The sequence below is a fragment of the Panicum virgatum genome, chromosome 5K (genome assembly GCF_016808335.1).
Source record: "Panicum virgatum strain AP13 chromosome 5K, P.virgatum_v5, whole genome shotgun sequence".
In the NCBI taxonomy this organism is placed as follows: domain Eukaryota; kingdom Viridiplantae; phylum Streptophyta; class Magnoliopsida; order Poales; family Poaceae; genus Panicum; species Panicum virgatum.
This window is the reverse complement of record NC_053140.1, coordinates 17,037,814-17,061,850: the sequence shown is the minus strand read 5'-3', so window position 1 is coordinate 17,061,850 and position 24,037 is coordinate 17,037,814. Positions and strand designations below refer to the sequence as shown.

At 50.4% G+C, this 24,037-nt stretch overlaps 2 protein-coding genes across 2 annotated transcripts; one reads left to right on the top strand and one right to left on the bottom strand.

Moving 5' to 3' along the window:
• Positions 1-8,293: 8,293 nt before the first annotated feature.
• On the top strand, positions 8,294-13,082 carry LOC120706700. The gene is made up of 6 exons (XM_039991406.1): positions 8,294-8,860; positions 8,979-9,181; positions 11,515-11,749; positions 11,835-11,920; positions 11,997-12,088; positions 12,258-13,082. Exons 1-6 carry the CDS (start codon positions 8,309-8,311, stop codon positions 12,494-12,496), a joined length of 1,407 nt encoding a protein of 468 aa, XP_039847340.1. The 5' UTR covers positions 8,294-8,308; the 3' UTR covers positions 12,497-13,082.
• A 4,066-nt stretch (positions 13,083-17,148) lies between these two features.
• Positions 17,149-18,866, bottom strand: LOC120706698 (protein DOG1-like 4). Its single transcript, XM_039991404.1, has 2 exons — positions 17,846-18,866; positions 17,149-17,497 (listed from the first exon to the last, which is right to left on the bottom strand). The coding sequence occupies exon 1, from the start codon at positions 18,667-18,669 to the stop codon at positions 17,887-17,889; it is 783 nt and encodes a 260-aa protein (XP_039847338.1). The 5' UTR covers positions 18,670-18,866; the 3' UTR covers positions 17,149-17,497; positions 17,846-17,886.
• Positions 18,867-24,037: the final 5,171 nt, after the last annotated feature.

Sequence of the window (24,037 nt, the reverse complement as noted above, 5' to 3'; positions counted from 1 at the left end):
AAGGAAATCGACATTAGCCATGAAAGAAAACAAATCGACGAAAAATCGAAGGTACTCACCCGTCATGTTCTTCTGCGCTTCCTCCCTCTGGGTACGGGCGGCCTCTTCGAGCGAGGACAAGGAGGCTTCCTTCTCTCTAAGGGCGGCCCCCATGTTCTGGAGGGCCACCTCCTTGCCCTCAAGGGCCTCGCCCTTTTCCCGGAGGGTCCCGGTAAGCGCGACCACGGCCACCTCTTTATGGAGGAGCTCGGCCTTCTGCTGCTCGAGCGTCGTGCTGAGGCGCTGCAGCTCAGCGCTCTGCACCTCCGCCTCGCGAGCTCTCTCCTCGAGCGCCGTCCGAAGGCGCTGCAGCTCGGCAGTTTGCGCCTCGGCCTCCCGGGCCTTCTGCTCCGCTGCCGCCCTCTGGACGTCTCGCTCACCAGCAACCCGTGCCAGCTCCTCCTCCAGCGCCTGCTGACGCGCTCCCAGATCGGCCATTTTTGTGTTTACGTCGATTTTTTTGATCACCAGCTCGGCGTTGTGTTGCCCGAGCTGGCTCATCTGGGAGTACAGCCGGTTCATCTCGGCGCTCTTTTCGCGCGAGATTTGCCTCAGCTGCTGCAAAGGGGGAGGGCGTGGGTGAAGACGCGTAAAAGCTAAAACCGAATCCGAGCAATTTCCGGGGGGGATATTTACCTGGCTGACCTGGTAATCCGCATTCTGATGGAGCTGATAGGCGCGGTCGAGGGCCTGCAAGATCTCGCGACCGACGCCCATCTGCTTGTTCCAGTCCTCCTCCTCCTCCTGCTCCTTGCGAAGGAACTCCGAGGGGACCCCGGATGGGACGATCGCCCCGAGGTGGCTCCCCTCGGACGCCCCCGCTTCGAGCACGCCCGCGCTGGCCGACGCGAACTCGGTGATGTGTGCGGCAGCGCTCGCCGCAGCAGCGGGGTCGATGTCCATCGAATCCCCGTACTCCTCGCTGCTGTCTGGCAGCTCCACCACCGCTGTCACACCCCCTTAAGCCATTGGCTCAGGAACAACCGCGACGGTACCCTCGTCCAGGGCCTCCGCGGGCCCCGGGGCAGGGACTCCTTCCACCGCCGGCGCCTCTTGCGCCATACCCTCCTCCGCGACGCCCCCGCCCTCGGCCCTCGAGGGCTCGAAGTCGAGGGTCTCCACACGGTCGGCAGGGCGTTCCTGCACACCCCCACCGGTCACTCCTTCCGTATCTGGTCGGGCGGCGCTGGCCGCGTCGCCCTGACTGGCCTCAACTTCGATGGCCGCCTGGGCAGCGCCACCGAGACGGCCCCGGCCGGCCTCTTCGCCGGCATCGGCGGCCTGACCAGCCGCTTCGGCACCACGCTGGCCGGCGTCGCTCTGACCGGCGTCACCCTCCTCCTCCTGTGCCCGAGCTTGCTGCGCCGCCTGGGCCCCTCGCGCCATGGCCTCCCGTAGCCTAGCGGCCGCCGCCTCGAGATCCAAGGCGGGCTGGGGCTGCGGCGCCGTGTGCGGAGTGCTACGTGCCCCGGTCTTGAGAGCCTTGGCCGGGGCAAGCCGCACTGCATCCTTGGGAATGGCCCCGGGGCTGGAAATCAAGAGACGCGAGTTGAGCAGGATCGAGAAATCCACCAAATACGTAGCAAAAACGAAATCCAAAATACTTACCCAGATCGAGCACTCATGCTCCGCTTCCTCGTGGCGCTCCTTCGAGCCCGGGGCATCGTGCTGTCCCTCGAAGACTGTCCCGAAGGCGCCCCCCTCGTGTCGGCCCGGTGGCTCGGGGCTGCCAGCACGGACGACTCCTCTCCCGCCGCAGCCTCGTCGCCACGGATCAGCACCTGGGGCACGGGCGTCTCCTCGCCGGCCGCCGGCGGGGAAGACTTCCGCGCCTCACCCTCGAGGGAGGGATTCGCTGATGGCCCCGCTACGGCCCTCGGCTCCTCTGGCACCACGGTTGCTCCCTCTTCTTCGTCCCACAGGTAGAACGGTGGGGGCTCGCGCCCTCCCCGTCCCTCCTCGGAGCGTGGTCCTCGGCGTCTGAGGCCTCCTCCTCGTCCTCCTCCAAGGACTCGGGTGTGGCGGGCTGCGGCTTCCCCTCCGCGCGAGCGAGCTTGCACGCCTTGTCGTGCCTCGCCTTCCTCTTCCTTTTCCTCTCGGCCTTCGTCTCCGCCGCGTCCTTCCGCCTCTTCATCTTCTCCGCGTGGAGGCGATTGATCAGGCGCTGTTCTGGGACCGGGGGCCTCGAGGTGCCGCACCTCAACCCCTGTAAAACACACCCGAGATAGGGTCAGGAGAATGGAACTACACGACGCACGACGAGTTCGAAGCCAAAACTTACCAGGGAAATATACCCCAGCTCGGGGCGCATCTTAATTCTCCAAAGATCCGCGGGGTCTTGGGGAAACTCCGCCACCGCGTACTTTGCCCTCCGAGCGGCGTTGGTGTGGGAGAGAAGCTTGCTTGACGTCCTCGAGCCTTCAACCTTGCTCCCGGGGGTGAGCTCGAAAATCGGCAGGGCCCTTTCCACGAGAGGGATAACCCTCTGCCGGTGGAAGTTCGCGATAACGGCCGCTGCCGTCAGCCCCTTCCTCGCCAAACGCGCCAGCGCGTCGGTGAGGCCCTCGAGCCTGGCTTGTTGCGCTGGGGGCGACACCCCCCAGTCCCACTTCGGCGGTCGCTCCCGGAGAACTTTGTTAGTAAACGCCGGGAGCGCATCCTTGTGGTTCCGAAGGTAGAACCACCCTCGGCTCCACCCGGAGTTGTTTGTCGTCATCTTGCTCGAGATATAAAAGTTCTTCCGCGTCGGGCGGACGTGGAGCGTCAGGCCACCGGCGCGCGCGAACCGCCTCGGCTGGTTCCGTGCGTTCTCGATGAAGAGTTCGCCACGGAACAGATGGATCCAGAGGTCCCAGTGGGCTTCGATGCCGAGGTACCGCTCGCAGACGGCGACGAAGACCGCCGCCTGCGAGATGGAGTTGGGGCTGAAATTGTGTAGCTCCACTCCGTAGTACTCGCACAAGGCCCTCATGAACGTACTGACGGGGACGCCGAAGCCTCGCTCATGGAGGCGCACGAAGCTTACGACGTAGCCTAGCGGGGGCTTCGGCTCGGTCTCGTCAGGGTGCGGGGAAATCCACGCCGGCGCTCCCGAGTCGGGGTTCCGCGGCAGCAGCCGGTCGGCAACCAGCTGCTCCAGAACCGCCACGGTGGCGGAGGATTTCCCCCACGGCAGAGGCTCCTGGATGTCCGACATCTCCGCGAGTCGAGGGAGGATGCGGGAAAGGAGGCACCGAAACGGCTAAGTCTCTCTCTCTCTCTTTCTCCTTCTCCTTCTTCCTCCTCCTTCTCGCTCTTGGCTACGGGTTCAGGAAGCGACGGAGGCGGAGAAGGCAAAGCAGGATGGAGGCAAATGGACAGGTGAACCCAAAACATCCCCTTTCTCTTCATATTTATTCACCATGATGGGCGCATCCGTAGCCATGGCCCAAATCTACCGCATTGAATGCGGTAGATTTTGCTATCGCCGACGGATGGGCCCCACGACCGCGGAGTCTCCCACGCTCGCACGCGGCAATAAACGCGGCACGGTAATCGGCGGGTGCGGCGCAACTATTGCGCTATCCCATCCGTCAGCTGCCGCCCACGCCGCTTCGTCTGCCCGAGGCGGACGCCTGAAAAGGCGCGCCCACACCGTGCCGCACAAATCGGGCCACGTCGCCCGCTACCGGCGGAAGACCCGCGCGCGCGTGGCTCGCGGCTCTGCGACGTTTTCAGATCACGACGGAATATTCCTTCATAGGGTCTCTTTACCCTCGAAGGAATCGCATTTCGAGGCCTTACTGATCAGGGGGTCGAAGCCTGGCCCTTCAGGGGGTTCGACAGGCGCCCCAGATCACCAGAGTCAGGGACTGCAGGGATGTGCCGTACAAGCTACCCTCGAACGCAGAGTTCGAGACATCCTACGCAGTGTTCAAGGTCAGTCGAGGGTGCCTAGAAGGGGGATCCCATCGAGGGAGAGCATCGAGCCCTCTAACCCTACCGAATGGGTTCGAACCCTGCCTAGCGAACCCTCGCGAGCGCTTTATAGGACGTGTCTATGGACCACGAGCCGACCCCTATCGAACGGGGCACGGACGTCCGCTTGAACAACCCGCTAATAGCTCACTGAAGCAACCATAGCTCGCGGCCCGGACATGGGTAGCATGGTGCGCTTCACCCCTCCTCCCTGCGAAAGGGCGACGAGGGTCGTAATCGAAGTCGAGGGTTCACCTGAACGCCTTCACACGGGCCTGGGCTCGGGGGCTCCCCGCACACCACGGTTCAAACCACACCCTCGAATAAGCCGACAACCGTCCATTGTGAAGCTCCACGTGTCTAACCAAACCCTCTGCTGTTGACGTGCGCTCTCCTGAAGGTTAAGCTAAGCGCCGGGCCACTATACCAGCACTGAGAATGCCGAGGCCGGCTGAAAGAGTGCCGATGCCGGCTGAAAAAAAAAGATGCTGGGCAGCGTTTATAGCCCTTGGACGAGCACAAACTCTCCTCCAAGGCCTCGGGGGCTACACCCGCGGGTGCGCTGACGCGCCCCCGCGAAGGTGACTTCACACATATTCGAGGGTCGTGACTCTATGTACATCCCTATACCCTCGGGGATCCTCCCCGCAGAGGAGAAATGGAACTTTATTGCTCAATGCAAATAAAGATTACAAAGGATCACCGGCGCGAAGCCATCAAAAGATACAAACACGTTGCCACCTACGTGGCAATTTTCCCTATCTTGGGGAGGAGCAAGCGACGAAGAAAGGCACCGAGCCCCTAGCTGACGTAACAGCGAGGCTGCTAGGGATGCGAGAAGCAGCCCCCAGACCTCACGGGTCCAGCGGGACGCTCTCCTCGCAAGCCTTCTTCCAGCGTCTCCTCCACCGAAGACCACGCGGGGGGTCGAGCTGGCGGACAGCGCCCTCCGCACCATCTCCCCGAGAGCAACCTTGTCACCGGGGGGGGACGATGCGAAAAATAGCCGCCAGACCTGGCGACAGCGCCACAGTCAGGCGTCTCCATCCCCCTTCAGGCTAGGGGACATCGCAGGAGCAGGACCCCATGGGCCCAATGCTCTTCTGCTGATCCCACTGAGCCTGGGGGATGGAGCGCACGCCCACTCCGGTCTTCCCCTACCGCTCGCAAGTATTCTTCTAGCGCCAAAAGCCTAAAAAAGCTGGGCCACCCCATTTGGGGGCCGGTCACAAAAAGGCAAAGGAAACATTACAAGATTTAGGCAATGCTGGAAGAAAGAGTTGGGAGGCTGGAGAAGAAGGGGAACCCCACGACCCCTATTTATAGCTGCGCCGGGCACAAAGCTTCAAGCTTATCAAAGAGCGGAGGCTTGTATCGCCCGTGACGAAGCGGCGCTCCACGAGCGAAGGATGCCCTCGGTCCCCGCACCAAGACACGACCGAACGAAATAAAGCAGAGCTGAGCCCCTGGACGCTAAGCGGTGCAGCATCGGCTCTGGCCGGATGCCCTCGAACGGCGCGCCGCAAGACAATCAGGAACGTCGGGGCCAAGGCTCTACGTGCGCGACAGCGCGATGGGAGCACCAGCTGCCGAGCAGCGGGCGCCACCGTCGCCCTAGCCCCCCTCAACGCGCGGACACGTCTTGTCCTTCAAACAAATAAAGAGGTGCGCGCCTCGAAGTACTCCCCCCGCAGGCGTACTACCCCGACCGGCGTGTTGTCACATCCGCCAGACCGGCGCTCAGGCGTGTCTGGCGGATGCGCGGCATTGACTGATCACGTCAAAAGGGAAATCACCGAATCACCCTTTGGTCGAATCCATTGACTCGACCAAAGCCTCGGGGGCTACTGTCGGGTGCCACAATTAGGGACACCCTAATTGGGGTGATAAGATCGCTTTAAAACACAAAAACACCTGTTAAGGCAACTGGGCCCACAAAGGCCCACGACCTGCTTCCTACTCGGGAAAAGGGAAAGGCCTCAAAGAAGCCCAGCGTGCGGCCCATTCACATCCCCCTCGAACCCGCGGAACGATCTCCGCCTTGCTCAAGGGTCCCTCTCGGGCCCGCTGGACAATCTCCGCCTCGCTCGAGGGTAGCAGATCTACCCTCGAGCGGGTGACTCATCTCCGCATCGCTCGAGGGTCCCCGTCGGGATCCCTCGACTGCACTCCGCATCTCCGCCTCGCTCGAGGGTAGCGAATCTACCCTCGAGCGGGTAGCTCATCTTCGCCTCGCTCGAGGCCACCCCTTGGCACAAGGGACAAACAACCTCGCCGCCCAACTGCTCGCCGTACGAAGGCATTAAAAGCCAGCCACTCCGCCACGGCTCAAAGGACGGGCGGCGTCAGGCCGCCACTCCCACAGTGGATGTGACCGGGGCCCCATCCGCTGACTCCGGTCGCCATTCCACCATCCCGGATGCTGTAGCAGTGCCTTGGGACCTGCAACGCGGGACAAGACAGGCTCGGCACTGCTCCCGTTACTGTTCTGCCGACTCCAACCATCCGGACTCACCTCCCGCTGGGGAAGGGGTCCGGTAACGTCACGTGTCCTTCTGGGAGGGGCGCCCAGTACAAGATGGACGGAGTCCTGGACCTTCCCCTTCAGGGGTCCAGGACTTCCACGTGTCCCCCGGACCTTCTAGTGTGCACACCCACACTCCGACCAGGGGGTCCGGGGCCGTCGCACCACCACGCCGCCTGAAAGGACAACATCCAGGACGACTGCGACGCGCGCCGCCTTTCCACAGTGTATTCCTACAGTATTCGACCACTGTACCCCGCGATTTAGGGGAAAACGACGACTTCCATGCCCCCACTCATGTGCACCGCCCCTCCTTGCGACTATAAAAGGAGGAGGTGGGCTTCCTTTAGCCGGGGCTGCTGGCTCGGCTTTGGTTTTCTGGCTTCTCTCTCCAGGAGGACGTTCAGAGACTACTGAGCACTCATCTCAACCGACTCCACTCCTAGCAGAGACTTGGGAGCTTCCCTCCCTCTCTCGCCTCGCTTGTATCCCCTACTACAAGCACTCCGGGTGCAAGATAATACAGTGCCCTCGCACACCCCCTTTGCTGGACGTACGGCCCCGCGGCCGGAACCAGGATAAACCGTGCGTTACTGTGATTGCCTCTTGCATCATGATCTGAGACGAGGAAACACGCAACATTTACTAGTTGGGATCCAGACCCCAGGTCGCGACACCGACACAAGGTAATTTAATTGAAAGTTACATGGGCTTACCGTCTGGATCATGTCCACTACAAGAAAACGATGGGTGGTTCGTCCCTGTCCCCGAACTCGTAACATACATATTTAGCTCTCTAAATTTACTTTTGGGTATCATTCCGATTTTTAAACTTGCAAATTGTATATTTGACTCTGATCTTGTCGTCCCAGTCTCTGATTTTATAAATTACACAGTTAAATCCCTGAACTTATGATATGCACACCTTATGTCTTCCCATAGGCATGGCTCTCACCGTTGGCAACACAATCTTCCAGCTCCTTCCATGTAATGTCTCCCTCCTGTTATAAGCATTGCTAAGCATTGTCGAGAGTTTGGTCCCACCTCATCATCTAGCAACAAGTATTGCTAATTGCTTTGACATTGCTAGTAAACAACAGTGGCGATGGACACCTCACACTAGGTAGCCAACATGGTAATAGTTTGAAAAATAATTTGTACGAAGGAATAATTATGAATGTTTTTTCTGGGAATCTAATAAACTCAACTTTTATTGTTAATTTTTAGCTATTGATGATTAAATTAAATCATGGACCTAGATGATAGGCATCCGAACTCAAATTTAGAGGATCAAATATAAAATTTTTTATTTAGAGATCTGGATGACACCCAGAACTAAGTTTAGGAACAAATATGCAATTTGCATGTTAATTTAGAGATCTGAATGGCACCTGAAACTAAGTTTAGGGAGTCAAATCTGCATTTTACGAGTTCGGAGATCGGTCAAATACATTGAAATCTGAAAGAAATATGTATAAAAAAAAATCTTTGAAACGACACCGTCCTTTTGGCCTCGTTTGTAACGTAGAGACCAGGAATTTCCATTGAACCGGGCAAAGTAAGAAAGCATAGAAATGAAGCTAATAAGATACTTCTTTTTAAATTACAGATTATTTTGACTACGTAGTATTTTCTATGCATTTAGATGCATATTATATCTTGATACATAGGTGCATATTATATCACGATACATAAGAGAAAACTTAAATAACGTATATTTTGGAAGGGAGTTTGTAAGAAGAATTTTATTTGAAAAGAAAATACCGAGCAAAATAAAGATGCTAACTAATGGCCATTTCAACACTACTGTCGGCGCCGGTCGCCAGCGCGCCGGCCCTATCGCCATCTGCCCCCGTCCCTCACACCCTCTTCCCCATTTTTTATTCGCACGCTCGCTCGCTCTCTCCTCCGCACCACGAGCAAAGCAAAGCGCCGCAGCCTTTGCCTCCCCTGTCTGCTCGCTCCCCCGCTCCCCACCAGGCCGCCACCCAGCTCTGCTCTCCTCGCTCGCATCGCATCCAGCGCTCCCGCACCGGGAAAAACCCTACTACTTCCGAGGCCGCCTCGCCGTCTCTTGGCGCGCGGCACCTCCACCGTACCGTCGCCATGTCCGTCCCCGGCGTCGCCTCCCGCGCCGCCGACCGCTTCTACTGCCCGCCGCCACGCCGCCACCTCCTCGACAAGCAGCACCAGCCGCTGGCTGCGGCAGCCGCGGCAGTTGAGGAACCGGCGAACTCGACGCCGGAGCTCCGGCGAGACAAGCCCCCGCCGGCGGCGACCAACCTCGAGAGCTTCATCGCCTCCACCGCCGTCCGCGTGCCCGCGCGGCGGCATCCCCGGGTGCGCCCTCTCCCCCCAGGCCCCAGCGCCTGCTCTGCTCGCCGCTCGTGTGCTTTGGTGTTCGACGGCTGACGGGGTCCGGTCCGGTACGGTCGGGCTGTTTTCCGTGCGCTTGCAGACGGGCGCGCGGGGGCGGGGCACCGGCGCGGGCGCGCCGTACTACGAGCTCGCGGATCTGTGGGACGCGTTCGGGGAGTGGAGCGCGTACGGCGCCGGCGTGCCGCTGCTGCTCAATGGCACGGACGGCGTCGTGCAGTACTACGTGCCCTTCCTCTCCGCTATCCAGCTCTACGGGTCGCGGCCGCCGCCGCCAAGCAACAGGTATAGCGGCTCAACTTGTCAGTTGGAATGGTACTGCGAGATTATTGGTCAGGCTCGGTATGATATCGGTTGCTCCCGTATAATCTGGGGTCATTCGGTCAATCCGCCTTCAAGGAAGATTTACTTGATGTGATATGCGGGTACCTACATTGAATGGGTTGACCATTTGTCAATGACTGTTCTGTCATCCTCTGGATATGTTTGGCAAAGCGTATTGGAAGGGTGAAGGGCTATAACCATTCTTTTGTATGTTTTCCAGATATATACTGAACCCAGGTTCTTCCACGGTACTAATGGTTGTGAAATGCATACATGGTGTTGTAGCAGAACCACAGTAGAGCATGAGGATGGAAAAACGAAGAAATGTTCTCACGGCTGGTGACAAGCAGCACCTATATTGTGCTACTTTTTTTTTTTGCATGAAAGTGGTCAAAACATATAACATAAGCACTTTGGATAATTGAATTCATTGCAAAACCAAATAGGCAAATACACAAAGAAATGAAACCACTATGAATGAAGTTCCTATAATGTTGCATGAGTTTCTCTTTCATGGCCTTGCTAAATGTATGAAATTAATGTATGCATGTTATCATGCACATGTTCATAATTAGGTTGGTTGAGGTGCTCTACTTTAACCAGAATATCTTCGTTGATTCTTAAGATATTTCAATTGCTGATGAGGATCTTCCTTAAATATTGTAGTGATCAGTTCCTGGTATCTGACAATATGCCAGATTTTACCTTTAATCATGCAGTACTAGTAGAAGTCGATGTTCTCTGCAGTTCACTTCACAAAAACATGACTGGATATTTTCCATGTGGCTGTAATTAGTCTTGGTCAAATGGTCAGGCATCTGAAGAACCATACTTCTTTGTTTTTTCCACAACAATTTGGTACCGTTGACCATTTTGGCTACCATTTGGTTGGGTTCCAAAATGTGGCAGTGGCATGCAGCCTGTCCCCTTCGGCTACCTGGGCCCATTTTGATGGACAAAGCTAAGGCAACTTAATTTGTGACTTCAATTTGCATTCCAAATTTTGGCTTTGGTACTTGGTGTCAAATTTGGTTGCAAATTAAACAGCCCCATGCAGTTTGTTCACACTCTCACAATTAGTTTGATTAGGTATCTGTGTGCATCTTTTTGTTGAACAAAGTATATTTCTTTTTCTTCAGAACAACCACTTTTTTAATTCTCAAAACTACCAGTAATAATTCAGTCAGGGTATCTTATCCTAGCCCTAGTAATAATTCATGTTCACTAATGGGAGTTTAACTTTGCTTCCAGCTCAAGTTGCCTAATACCATGGTCCAGAGCAACTTTAACCGACTCCTGAGAGCTGGAATTTCAGCTATCAACAAATCTGGCAAAGCCGGAAAGCCCTAAACCAGCACAAGGAAGTGGTGAAAGCTAATCCTACACCTCAAAAGAATCACTCCCACACCTTGCAGTCACATCACATTTCTGTAAAAATCATTTAATTAATGCCATCTATTCTAAAGCTTGGTAACCAATTTATATTTGCCTATAATGATACCATTTATTTCATTCTATTCTTTTAAATTTCTGAGAAAAATTATATTACAATTAACTCACTTGTGGTATCGGTTCGAAAATAAGCTGTCAGAATTGTTATTAGAACACACAAAAACTGTCTGCGTTACTGCCCTGCTTGTTATTTTTAAGTTGCTGATCCTACAGGTTTCAACGTGGCTGATAAATCTTTGGTTGCCCTCCTAAAAGCTGAAATTTTATGTCTTGAGGCAGTGGGACTTCCCTGAATTTTTTCAGAACTTATAAAACACAGTTTTCACAAAAGTCCCTGATTTGTTTTTTGGGAACAAAAGCGTCTGATTCATAATTATTTGGATTTTTATTATGTGGGCATTTATGTTTCTTTATATACTGGTGGTATTCTCCGGCCTTTTCAACAAACCAAGGATGTGTGCAGGCATTTTTTTTTCTAAAACGTCGGCGCGGGGATTTAAACCTTGGTGGATGGAGTCATGCACCCACAACTCTAAACAGCAGAAACTTGTTTGTTCAGATCCAAAGAAACTAGTTAGCAGTGAATCAATAGATTGGAATGCTTGCTTGTGTTCCGTTTTCTGTCAAGTGGAAACATCATGCTTGCTTGTGTTCTGGTTTCTGTCAAGTTGAAACATCATGCTTGCTTGTGTTCCGGTTTCTGTCAAGTGGGGTCACCTCAGAAATATTGTGTGTTATTTCTTCTGTAATGCATTGATTGTTACTACTGTTGTGTACTCTTCTGGTCTACTTTCCCTATACAATTATGATCTTTTGAAACCACCTTTTGTTTTCAATTGCAGACGATTTAATGAAGATAGTGATGATGACAGTGCTCCAGACACAAGTAGTAATGTAAGCAGTCCGACTGAGAATGAAAGGTCCATTGGAATGACAACCCAGTGTTTAGCAGAAAATATTTGCACCGATCAAGGTTTTTCCAGTGATGGCAGTGAGTCCAGCAACCAGGAATCATCCCCTATTTTCCAATATGTGGAACATGATGCTCCATATGGAAGACAACCTTTAGCAGATATGGTATGCCTTCTGTGGTTCTTGTCCATCGAAATGATGTATATGTAACCTAGATGACAATTGCTCTTTTTATCAATAATACCTACAGATTTCAGTATTTTCAAGTAAGTTTCCTGATCTAAAGACATACAAGAGTTGTGATCTTCTGCCATCCAGTTGGATTTCTGTAGCCTGGTACTTTCTTTAACTCATTTAGCTATTGATTCATTAGTTACATATCTGTGTCTTACCCAATGAAGTTTAAGTGCAGGTATCCCATATACCGGATACCAACAGGACCCACACTACAAGATCTGGATGCTTGCTTCTTAACATTCCATTCATTGTCAACAGCACCTGATGGTGAGCTCTCTTGTTTCTTCATGGTGCAAAATGATACTAATTAGCATTACCTTTCCTGTCCAAAATAGATGTCTAGACTCTAGATGTCTAGTTGCATATTAAATGTAACAGTAAACCTGAAGAACTGCAATTCTGAATCATTTTCTAATTGAGATGCAACGTTGGGCAGGTATGTTAATTGGGCATCCTGAGACAAATAACTTCCATAACAATAAAATTGTTGATGTTCCTGGGAAGATTACTCTGCCTCTGATTGGTCTAGCTTCTTACAAATTTCATGGCTCCATGTGGATGTCAAATCAGCACCATGAGCAGCAGTTAACAACATCGCTTCTGAAAGCTGCTGATGACTGGCTTTGTCAGCGGCAAGTAGATCACCCTGATTACCGCTTCTTCCTCTCACACTAAATTGGATCTTGATCCATGCTATCTCCTGAATACCACAGCTCAATGCCTGCTAGTTAATCTATGAACTTGCATTACAGCTACACTGGCCGCAAGCACAATTACTGATATCTTTTGAGTATTATCATATATGGGGCTTCCTTTATGTTATAGTCCCGTATTGGTATCTAGGTCAGGAACTCAGGATTAGGTGGTGATTGTTTTGCTGTTGTGATGTAGGAACTAGTTAGACATAGATCACCTAAATCGTTTTCAGTAGCAAATAAGGGTGGATGGTGTGCAGCTGAGCTAGGTAGGAGGTGATTGGAGTGATGTACATTGGTTTTGCTTCAGAGGTGGTTCTTGGATATAGTGATGATGGCGATAAAATATTTTCAATTTCCTCGTTGGGTTCTATATATTGTAACCTATATATTTCTGAGTGCGGACTGTATTTGAATATGTACTAGCTTGATAGTTTATACAGCTAGTATTTTCATTCTTCATTCCCTTCCTATTGCTTGAAAGAGGATGCAAATGTTGGTGCTGCTGGACAGAAATGTACTACCTTTTTCTCTTAAAGAAGACAGAAATATACTACTTCAGATCATGAATGTAAGCCCATTATTAGGACATTGATACGGTATCTAATATGACAGTTTTACTAGTAATATCCATAGAAATATATTGTCTTAAATAATTGAAGATAATTATATACTATGGAAGTGTTTGTCGTGTTTGAATCCAGTTATGTTAATGTTGTGCTTATCATTGTAGAAATATCTAAATTATTGTATACTGATTGTTATAGTTACAAAAAAATTGGCTCAAGTCTAGATGGACTTATATTCGTGATCGAAGTAGTTTTAATTGAAGTGGCATCTCCAATATGACATGATGCTGCTGGTTCAAAAGATCAAATTGATGTCCACTTTGATGCATACATGAGACGGTCATTGAACCCTGTTATGCCTTCTATATTTATGATTCTTCTTTTTATGACTTAAGTGATTACAGGAACAATATTTCCAAAATATTAAGTGACTCTTTGTTGTCTCAAATGGAACTTGAGCGAACACAGACATGTATGCACTTGCCCTGAGCCAGCCATTCGAGACTAGGAAGGTACAGGCATACCGCATTTCAAGATTCCATTTGGGCCATCATTACTCTACAAGGATTTCCACAGGAGACGATACACACTCCAATATAGAGGAGATACCAGACTGCAAGGTCGCACCTGACCGGAGACTGAGAAGCCGAAACAAGCATGCACAATAAGGAGCTGACACAGAACAAGAGCAAACCACAATATAGCACCACTGGCCCAGCTGACACTCAGGGCAGCGGCTTTGCTTCAGGGACGGACGCCTGAGGCCTCGCCAACGCCGACGGCGTTGAGCTGCTGGCTCTCGTCCGCCTCCGGTGGGTGGCCGCGGTCGCCGTGGCTGGGGCTCGGGCTGAACGTGGCGCGGGTCTCTGACGCGGCGGCGGCGACGCTGGGATCGCCGTTGATCGCGCCATCTTGAGCCGTGCGGGGCGACGGTTGGTTCCCGTGGCCGGTGGCAGGGCTCGGACCATCGTTTGTGGGTGCGGTGTACATAATTTCGACGGCCGGGGCACTGCCGGAGCTCGCCGGCGCATGTCGCGCGAATGCTTGCGCGGCCAAGAGGTGCACGACCAGGATGGCTGGGAGGAGAGCTCCGGCGAGGTACCCTGCCATTGCTTGTCTAGTGCCTGTCGTGCAATGGGGATCTGGGGACGGGAGAGGTGTTAATGTGTGTTAAGTGCTGAGACTGGGATGTGGCGATGGCTTGAACGTGTGTGTGCCAAGGGCCCCTTTATATAGGTAAAGCTTGAGTTAGCAAGTGACACACCGTGGAAGGAGACGAGTGTTGAGTCTTGCAGCGTAAGGTAGTGCTAGCACCAGCAAAGTAGCGGGGACTAGTCCAGTCTCAATGTATAATTTCATGGCACAGTTACTAAAGATCGGAAACTAGGTAACCATGTCAGGTGAGTTTCATGGGGATAAAACTCATCTTTTATCCCATGAAACTCTATCATTCTCTCTCCTTGCTATGTCAGCAAAATTGATGATGGGATATAGAATTTAATGTTATGAAACTCTTCATGAAACTTTCATTGAGACTTGCCTTATAGTTATACCGTATTGCCATCAGCGTGGCATTTGAAGTTCGGTTACAGTAAATTGTGTAGAGTGCAATTGGGAATTGTGGTGGCAGCAGCCACACTGAGAGCGGGTACAATAATAAGCTTATAGTCAAGCCAATTATCAATTTTGCTGATGTGGAGAAGAGAAGGAAGGCAGAGAGGGTAGCTTGGCTCTTTAGCAAGCAACAAGCTGACCACGAGCTCCTAGGTAGAGGTGGGTTCAAGTAGGAGTAGATGTGAGGGTGAATAGGAAAGATAATGTAAGGTATGAATTAAATAATATCTTATAGACAAATAAAAGACTCATGTACCTTGCTTATAGCAAAGCATTTGGTTCTATTATTAACTTAATGTTTTCATTGGACACTAATGACTTCACTGGAACTAGAGAATTTTACAATTGTTTGCTGAATTATACACGGGGCATGGTTTAGAAGATTAAAAGTTTCCTAATCGAAAGACTGCCTAAATATATGCATGTTTATATCAGATCTAGGGGTGGTAAAGGGCCCAACATTTTGAACTAGAAAATCTAAGGATCGGGCCTTAAAAGGGCCGGGCTCTAAACATATGTATTTTTGAACTAAAAATTTTAAGGGCTTTATTGGGCTGTGAAGAGGCCATTAGGGCCATGGCCCATTACCACCCCTAATCAGATCCTAAATGCGAGACTGACCCATTTGTTTGGTTTGATAAATGGAACATTTTGGCCAATACCATTTCAATCCCGTGCACATGTACTTCATGAGATGGTATCATGCTTTGTCAAAAGCATACTAGCAGGAAACTCAGTGACAGACTAATAATCCATTCCAAGATGAGTTGGCAACATAGATGTAACAAGCCAAGAGCTCATGTAAAGTACGTGAACAAAAAATTACGTGCTGCTTGTCATTGTGCGAAGCCAAGTCTCATCTGTACATGATGCTTGTCGATGTCGAGTGTTTGTTCGCACGCAAGATCGCCTTCTACCCTATCCCATACTTTGTTTTTTTTCGCGAACGTGCCTGAGCACGTATTTCATTAAGAGGGAAGCAAAACGACCGTTACAAACCTTAATAGACAGAGGCTATTAAGGCGATTACAACGCACCACCAAGCAAGTGGCAGGCGACCCCAACATAGAACAAGAGCAGCAAGAAGAATAGGGGAGGGAAACTCACACAAACCCGCGAACCCAGGCACGACCAAACTCCTAAGCCTGCTAAAGATACACCATCGTCGCGAGAGCAAACAGTCTACAAACTCGAAGGTGACAAAGCATCCACCGACTAACCAACAAGGTGGCAAAGCATCCACCCGAAGCGATCAACAACCAGCTCGACGACGGCGGCAAAGCATCCGCTACCGAAGAAGGGCGGCAAAACATCCGCCAAAAGACAACCTGCACAGAAGCAACTCGGACGAGGTGGACGAGATAAGGCGAAGCCAGGCACAGAAGCCAAGTTTAAAGTACTTTTATACCTTTATTCTTGCTTTCTTGCACTTTTTCATTTGCAGAAAATTTAGTGCTTCAAGTTCTGAATTGGAGGCCAGAAGTATGGTCATCATACGTACCGAGAATATATCTGTAACCATTATTGATAATTGTTTAAATTAGTTGGAACCTAAAGAAGCCAAGAGTGTTTGTCTGACCAGTATTGTCATGGATGCCCCAAAATGGATGGCAAAGTTTTCACGTCTCTCTCGTGCCAGTTCGTGCCCAACTGGTGAAATGAATGTACTTTTGAGCTCTGAGATACTGTCCAGTGTTATAACTTCATAAATTCTGGGAGAACCTTTCCTCCTATATTGCAACTTTTCAAAAAAGTTTCTGATATATATATATATATATATATATATATATATATATATATATAGAGAGAGAGAGAGAGAGAGAGAGAGAGAGAGAGAGAGAGAGAGAGAGTAGTTCGTCTGAACAAAAACATGGAAGACGATCTTTTATTCGTTTCTTTTGAGGCTGTAGTAGAAGCCATCCAATATTATTGTATGTCACCTCACACACACAATCATATACAGCCGCAAAACTGGATTTTTTTCCTCCTTTGTGACTGAATTTTCTATTCCCTTTTGTTTTTTAACTACAATTAAAATGAGCTACAGAAAATACACAATTATAGTGCTTATGGCATCATGTTTTTTGTTTTTTTACAGAAAAGGACTGGCGCATTTCAACATCTTTTTTCTGATAACTTTCTTTCGTGCCATTGCAATTTTGTTAATGTTTTATTTGCCACTGTGAGCAACACTAATGTCACTGATCCATCAATGGTGTCCCTTTTGTTTTCTATTTATGGGGCACCCTAGAAAACGTCCGAATTTTGCCGATCAACAAGTTAGACATCTTGTCTAACCTCTCTACCTGGATTTGCAACTTCTTTCTGGCTGCAGATGTCAAAGTCGATCTGGGCCGAACGTTTTGTGCTGGAACATGGAGAGCAGAGTGGCTCCTCTGTTTCGCACGGCCTATGTAGCATAAGCACCATGTTTTGTGGTACGATCAAGTCAAAATGCACTTTTTTATGATTGCTTCTGTTTGGCCATTGTGTCATTCTTACATCTACTCCTATTTGGCCATTGAACAAATGGAGATATGATGGAGCTCAGTTCATCTAAAAATTGCCACGCTTTTGCTTGGACCTACATGACCACGGACCAACAACCGACCCTACAGTCAGACACGAACTCACCAGATTCCATTGCTAGATCCTCTGAAACCTCTGCTACAAACACACCAAGTACGCGCGGTCCCAACCGACCGGGAAAAAGAAAACAGACTCCGACGACCTCACTGACTCTTGACGCTTTGACACACGACGACGATGGACGACTTTGAGTTGAGACCAACCCGAGACTTAGAGCCCGTTTAGTTTCCAAAAATTTTCACGTGCTACAGTAATTTGTGACGTTTGACCATTAATTTGGAGTATTAAATGTGGATAACTGATCAAATTCATTCCATAACTTCCGGGTGAAATCGCGAGACGAATCTAATGAACCTAATTATGCAATGATTAGATAATATTGTGCTACAGTAACCAACCTCTAATGACAGATTAATTAGCCTTAATAGATTCGCCTCGCGATTTCCCGTCCATCCGTATAATTAGTTTTATAATTAATTTATATTTAATACTTCTAATTAGTAGTCAAACGGCTCCAAAAATTTTTGCCCCAAATATTTTTGGGAACTAAACACCCCCTTAGCTTGACAACGGCCGTTTTCGTTTGACGCGATGAACATTAGACGCCCCGGTGGCCGGGGCTCCAGTCGCGGCCGGCGCGGCGGACGGCGAGGTGGAACCTGAGCATGGCCGCCAGGAACGCGCCCGCCTGGTCCGGCGCGAGCAGGCCGACGACGCCGCGCAGCGTGCGCTCCCGCAGCGCGTCGGCCGCGCCCAGCAGCACGCGCAGCGAGCGCCCGACCGCGGCCACGGCGTCGTCCGCCGCCTCGCCGCTCCCGTTCCGCGGGGCCTGGCGGCGCAGCGCCGCCAGCACGCGCGGGCCCGCCAGGGACTCCTGCGCGGCCGCCACCTCGCGGTCCACCCCCCGCTCCGCTGCCGCCGTGGCGGCGCGGAGCTCCTCGAGCGCGCGGCGCTGCGCGGGGCCCATGCCGCCTTCGCCGCCGCCGGCGCTCTCCACGAAGCGGAACACGAGCGCGGGCTTCCAGCCCCAGGCCCACAGGAAGGTGCGCTCGAGCGGGTTGAGCCAGCGTGGGTCGAGCGCGGCCACCACGTCGCGGTCGGCGAGGCGGGCCTTGTGCTCGTAGTAGGCGGCGACGTGGTCGACGGCGGCTCCCACGAGCGGCGCCAGCGCGTCGCGGCGGGGCCGGGGCGGCAGGGCCAGCGCGGCCGCGAGGTCGGCCGCGATCTGCTCCTCGCGCCCCACCCAGGCGTCGTAGAACGCCACCATGTCGTCGGAGTACGCCATGGGTGGTGGTGGCGGCGCGGGAGGAGGGCGGGGACGGCGGCCTCCTCCTTGAGGCCGGTGCGTCTGCTGCTGCTGCTGCTCCTGTGGCGGCGGCATCTTTGCGGGCCGCTGCAGATGGCCGCCATAAATCGCGCGGTTTCTTTGCCTTTAAGGATCTCGATTACGCGATTTTTTGCTTTCTTAGACTCGGAGGCAAACGTGCGGCGGCGAGGGGAGGCCAGCGGAGAGACGTGCCGGCGGAGGATTGCCGATGGCGCGCGCTAGGGTCTAGGGACGAGCTGACCAAGACGCCAGTTGACTAAAGAAACATCACTTGTCTGTTCTGTTCTGTCAGGGGAGCGGGGACAGAGCCCTGACGCCCTTGACCCAGAGGGGAGACGTCGGCGGCGGGCCGGCGGCACGGCACCGAGGCTGGCCACCTCGCCTTGGTCGGTTCCGCGTCGTCTTCGGGCTCGATGGCGCTGGGTTGGCAGTTGGTTGGTCTCCCCGGCACCAGCAGCAACCAACGGAGCGAGCCACAGCTGTGCGCAGGCGACTGGGAAGAGGAAGCAGAGGAGGTAGCCGTGCGGGAGTTTGCTTTGCTTCCCCGCGTGCGGCAGCGTGGTCAGCACGTGACGATTTTGACCGAAGATGGGTCCAAGGACCAAGGTTCGCCACGACAGACATGGAGATGTTTTCGTTGGAGTGACTGTTTTTTTCCTCCTGGTTTTCGCACATTGCAATTCTGGACTTTTTCTTTAAACAAACTGCAATACTGGCCTTATATAGTTGTGATTGAAGACTCGTAACCGTTCGTCCTACTCTGCTTAAATTTTAAATTAGAGTTCGTTTTAATTTCATTATAAGTCAAACTTATCTGATTTTCATCAAATTTACAAAAAAAAACGCCAGCATTTACGACATCCAATTAGTTTCATTAAATCTTGCTTAATTTTCTTTTGTGAATATGCTATTACTTTAAAATTTCAAAATGAAAAGGAAGACTTGTCAAAAATATGATGCTAATCCTTTTCGGCGCAACCAAAGTCTAAGGGAAACCTTGGACTAATCCTTTTCCACTTTAGAATTTCGTAATAATATGCTGTCGCCGCAACGCATGCAAATGGTCATCTTTTTTCCAACTTTCTCTTGTGATTGCTTATAATAGCTAGTATATATACACTACTGGCCAATATCTTGTGTGTTTATTTGATAATGAGATGACCAATTGTTCGGTTCTGAAATCTTTGCATTTGCACCAATATGGGCATAAAGCAACAAACACTCGAGCAAGCAAAAGGGACCGCCTTATCTTTTCTAGGCGAAAGGTAAAAGGAATATAAAGCTATTTAGCAGACATATCTGAGAAGTGTGTCTAACATGGATTCAAAATCACGCGAAAATGTTCGGCTGATAGTGACTGATGCTGATTTACTGCGAGAGAAAAGTACTGCTGGCTGGTTGGTGGCTGGTACTGATTTGGTGTAAGAGAAAAGTATTGTTGGCTGGCTGGTACTAATTTGGTGTGAGAGAAAAGCACTATTGCTGGTTGCCAGTAGAACAGAGTGAAACCAAAGCTAAGTGAAATTAAAAAAATCATTAATTGTTAATTTGTTATGGTTATCAGAAAACCAAATAAATTAAACGGTATAAAAGCAAAGGGTTCGTTGCAGTACTGCATGGCCCCCAAAAAAAGGTAGGGAGAGCAGACTACTACCCTAAGATGTGATGAACTGGTGACAAAATGTTTGTTTATATTCATTCTCAAGTTCCCTTGAAGAATTACATCTCTTTTTCCCAACAATATGGAAAGTTCGAAATGGTTTCGTTTTTTAGAACCAACAGCCAATGCAAGTGTGCAGGGGTATTTAGAAGTTTTCCAGCATGAGTTCAGCGAGATGCTGTATAGATCAAAGAAGAAATACCATCCGGCAGATAGATTCTCTGTTGTAATTTTCCTCTTTCTATTTTCACCTGAATGACCTCTTTTTGTCTTTTAATATATAACCAGTAGGGGGAACACCGGCCCCCCTCTTGTTTCATAAAAAAGAATAGTAGGTTTGAGAATTATATAATACAGAATAATAGGCTTTTCCAAAAATTAATCTTACTGTGCTGGTATAAAAAATTAGGCCTCAAATGGCGTCGCTTTGCATTGGGTGCTCTAGGGAGGAATTTCACATCCTAGTCTACAACCGGATATGCAACATAATCGTAATTCTCAGGGTCTGATCTTTGATAAGTTCGGCATTTTACCTTAGGTCCTATACCAAATGTTTGCCGAAATATTTTAATAACCTCTTTCTTAATGCTACCTGATCCAAAATCATCGACGTCAGGCCGATTTGGGACTGGTGTACAATTGGGTTGAGCAAAATTCGGCGGTGTAGAAACATGTCGCAACGAACTTGCCGTCTCATATGGCACATTTGTATTAGGTGATGTATTATAATTAATTCGGCTATACTAATTAGCCGAATTGGTCACAATAGCATTATTAGTTGGAATTTTGTCAGTAGCCGAACCACCCATTGCCTTATCGGTATTAGATATCGACGCATATTTATCATTACCGATAGACTTGATACCAAGATGTGCTTCAATTCAGCTAAATCGACCATCAAACATATCATACATATTTTGAATAATAAATTCTAACTTATTATTTGTATGAGAAGCAACAACACTATCTATCATATTAGCTACTTCTGAATCAAGAGCAGACTATTTATTCTCATCAGATTTTATCTCAAATTCAGAAGAGTCAAAGGTGTCATCCTTTGTAACCTTTCCTTGTCGGTCGATGGAGAAGTGCAAGATGTATTGTTTCTTGGTTTCTTCCTCCAGTATTTGAATCTCCTTCTCCTTTTCTTCTCTGATCTTCTTCTAGACATAATCGAGAGCTTTCTGATGTTTAGCCAAAAGTTGCTCAACAGTCGGCCTTTTAATGTTGTCGACATCAATTTCGCCAGGTTTAGGAATATCGGCCATGACAGCCGATTGATTTTTCCTATTCCCTAGCGGAGTCAGCAAAAATATGTTGGCGCAAATCTAGGGTCAACATACGAAAGTGCTCGAACGCGCAGCGAGCGACGACACAGTTGCAGCACCGATGCTTAGACCGGTCAGACCGTTGGTAGGGACCGGTCAAACCGGCTGTCGACAAGCGGGCGAACCGGCGATGAACCAATGAACGTCGCCCGTGAAGGACTCGTCGGGGCAGGCATACGCAGGGTTGTTTTAGGGTCGGCAGGCCACTTAGAACGCACTCAATCGATGTAGAGACGAAGGAGGAACAACAAATAGTAGATTAGAAAAGCTAGGGCAAAGAGAAAAGATAAAAAGATAAATGTTGTATTTTTGATCAATTGGATCTCGTGGCCTTTATATTTATAGGGTGGGGAGGTTTTTCTCCGCAAAGAATCCTTTTTTACAGACAAAACCTTATGAAATAATTCAATTACACTCAGACTCTATAGACCGGTCAGACCGGCCATGCCTACCCGTCAGACCGGTCGGTCTCTACAGGACCAGCTACAGGGTATGGACCGGACAGACTGCTAGACAACACCGGCCTGACCGTTCTGGCCCAGCCTGATCGGCTTAGTGCCAATTTTGATCGTCAACAGTCACCTTTACGATAACAGCCTCGATTAATACCTTTATTTTCGGAGGCGGGCGCTTTATAAAGCCCCGCCTCTGCTAATAGATCGAGCCCAATGGAAGCCCATATGAGCCCGATTGCTGAGAAAGTGTATAAACAAATTAAAACCCTAACCCACTCACACCGTCCCTCCTCTAGCTGCACTTTTCCCTCCCTCCCCCTCTCTCTCCTTCCCTCAAGCGTTGTTTTCCCGGCGGCGGCTTGGTGGCCCGAGCAGGAGGAGCGGCAGCGGCTTGAAGGTGCGAGTAGGAGGGGCGGGGGTGGCTTGGCGATCTGACGGCTGCGTAGCCTCGGGCACGGCACGGCCGGATCTGCCGTGAAGGGGACAGACCCACGCAGCGGCAGCGGCCTGAAGCGGCAACTGCGCGGCCTGCGATGGAGCGGCGGCCTGCGGCAGCGGCGGCTTGCAGAGGCGGCGTGAGTGGAGCCCATGGTTTCGGCGGCTACAACGGCAGCGACCTCCCTCTCGGTAGCCCCCTCCCCAACCCTCCTAGCGGCGCCCTCCCTTCTTCACTCCGTCACATGGTGGTGGAGGTACGGCGGAGGGCGTGGGCGCGAGCACGGCGGTGGCATGGCTGAGGATGGGCAGCAGCAGCGATGGCTCGGCGGCGGGCACGGCGGGTTCGGATCCCAGTGGCTCGACGCGAGCTACGACGACGAAGGTGCCAATGTATTTAGCCGGCGGCATGATGGGCTCGACGGGCCCGGGATGGACTCAGTGGGTATTTTCTTTTTTAATTTTTTTATTTGATTAATTGAGGCGGACAGCAAAACTACCTCGGTAAATGGATCATTTACCATGATCCTAGGTCCGAGGCAGTTTGGGTTGCCCGCCTCGATTAATAGTTTTTGACCGCCTTGAAAAATAGTTATTGTAGTAGTGATCTGAGGACTATATGAGCTAAGGAGTTTATTTTTTTAAAAAAAATAGCAAAACTCCAAATATGGTTGACTAAGAGGGAGGACAAAAATTGGGTTATTCCGCTTTCCAATGAACCACCGAAGGCAAGCATCATAGACACTTCAAACCCCATAGGTATTTGAAATACTTTAGAATAAACTTTATGCTTGCAATTAACTTTGAGAAATCATGCATCAAAGTTCACCTTAGTTCTTGCTTGGCGTGGAATTCTTTCTCCTACCCTTTACGCGGGACGTGCAAAGATCTAAGCGTGGGGGGTTGTTGACGCGTCGTCAACCATTCTAAATAACAATAGAACTTCAATTAGTGCAGATATAAAGTTCTATATAAACTAATAAGTTCTATGATTTTTGTCTCCCAACATATTTTCTAAATAACAATAGAACTTCAATTAGTGCAGATATAAAGTTCTATATAAACTAATAAGTTCTATGATTTTTGTCTCCCAACATATTTTGTAAGGAATACAGGTAATATGGTGCACAAATACCAATAATGGTGAAGTAGCAGTTCAGGCCATAAAAATGAAGGTTTATTCAAACATTTTGACATAAAGGATACTTGGATATGGTGCAAATGTTACTCAAATCACAATTTTTTACTACACCATGTTAAAGTGCTCTTGGAGACGATCGAAATGGATACTTGGATCACCCAATTTGGAGTCCGTATGGAAAATTCATGCCCCCTGAGAGATCATCGACATGGCCCTGCATGGTCGGTCAGCCTTGCACCTCCCAAGAATACTTACCACTCATTATTAGACCCTTTGGGACTTACCAATGGACAGCAAACACTTGGGAGACATGCCTAACTGAAGCTAAGGCTGGAAGGCCTCATATACTTCTCAAATGGGCTCCCGAAGTGGCCACTCGAAGTCCACCTTATCATGTCAGGTT

Coding starts and splice junctions, on each gene's coding strand:
- LOC120706700 (XM_039991406.1), top strand. CDS start 8,309: ATGGCCATTTCAACACTACTGTCGGCGCCGGTCGCCAGCGCGCCGGCC. Junction 11,921..11,996: donor AGTTGGATTTCTGTAGCCTG/GTACTTTCTTTA, acceptor GTTTAAGTGCAG/GTATCCCATATACCGGATAC. Junction 12,089..12,257: donor ATTGTCAACAGCACCTGATG/GTGAGCTCTCTT, acceptor AACGTTGGGCAG/GTATGTTAATTGGGCATCCT.
- LOC120706698 (XM_039991404.1), bottom strand. CDS start 18,669: ATGCCGCCGCCACAGGAGCAGCAGCAGCAGCAGACGCACCGGCCTCAA.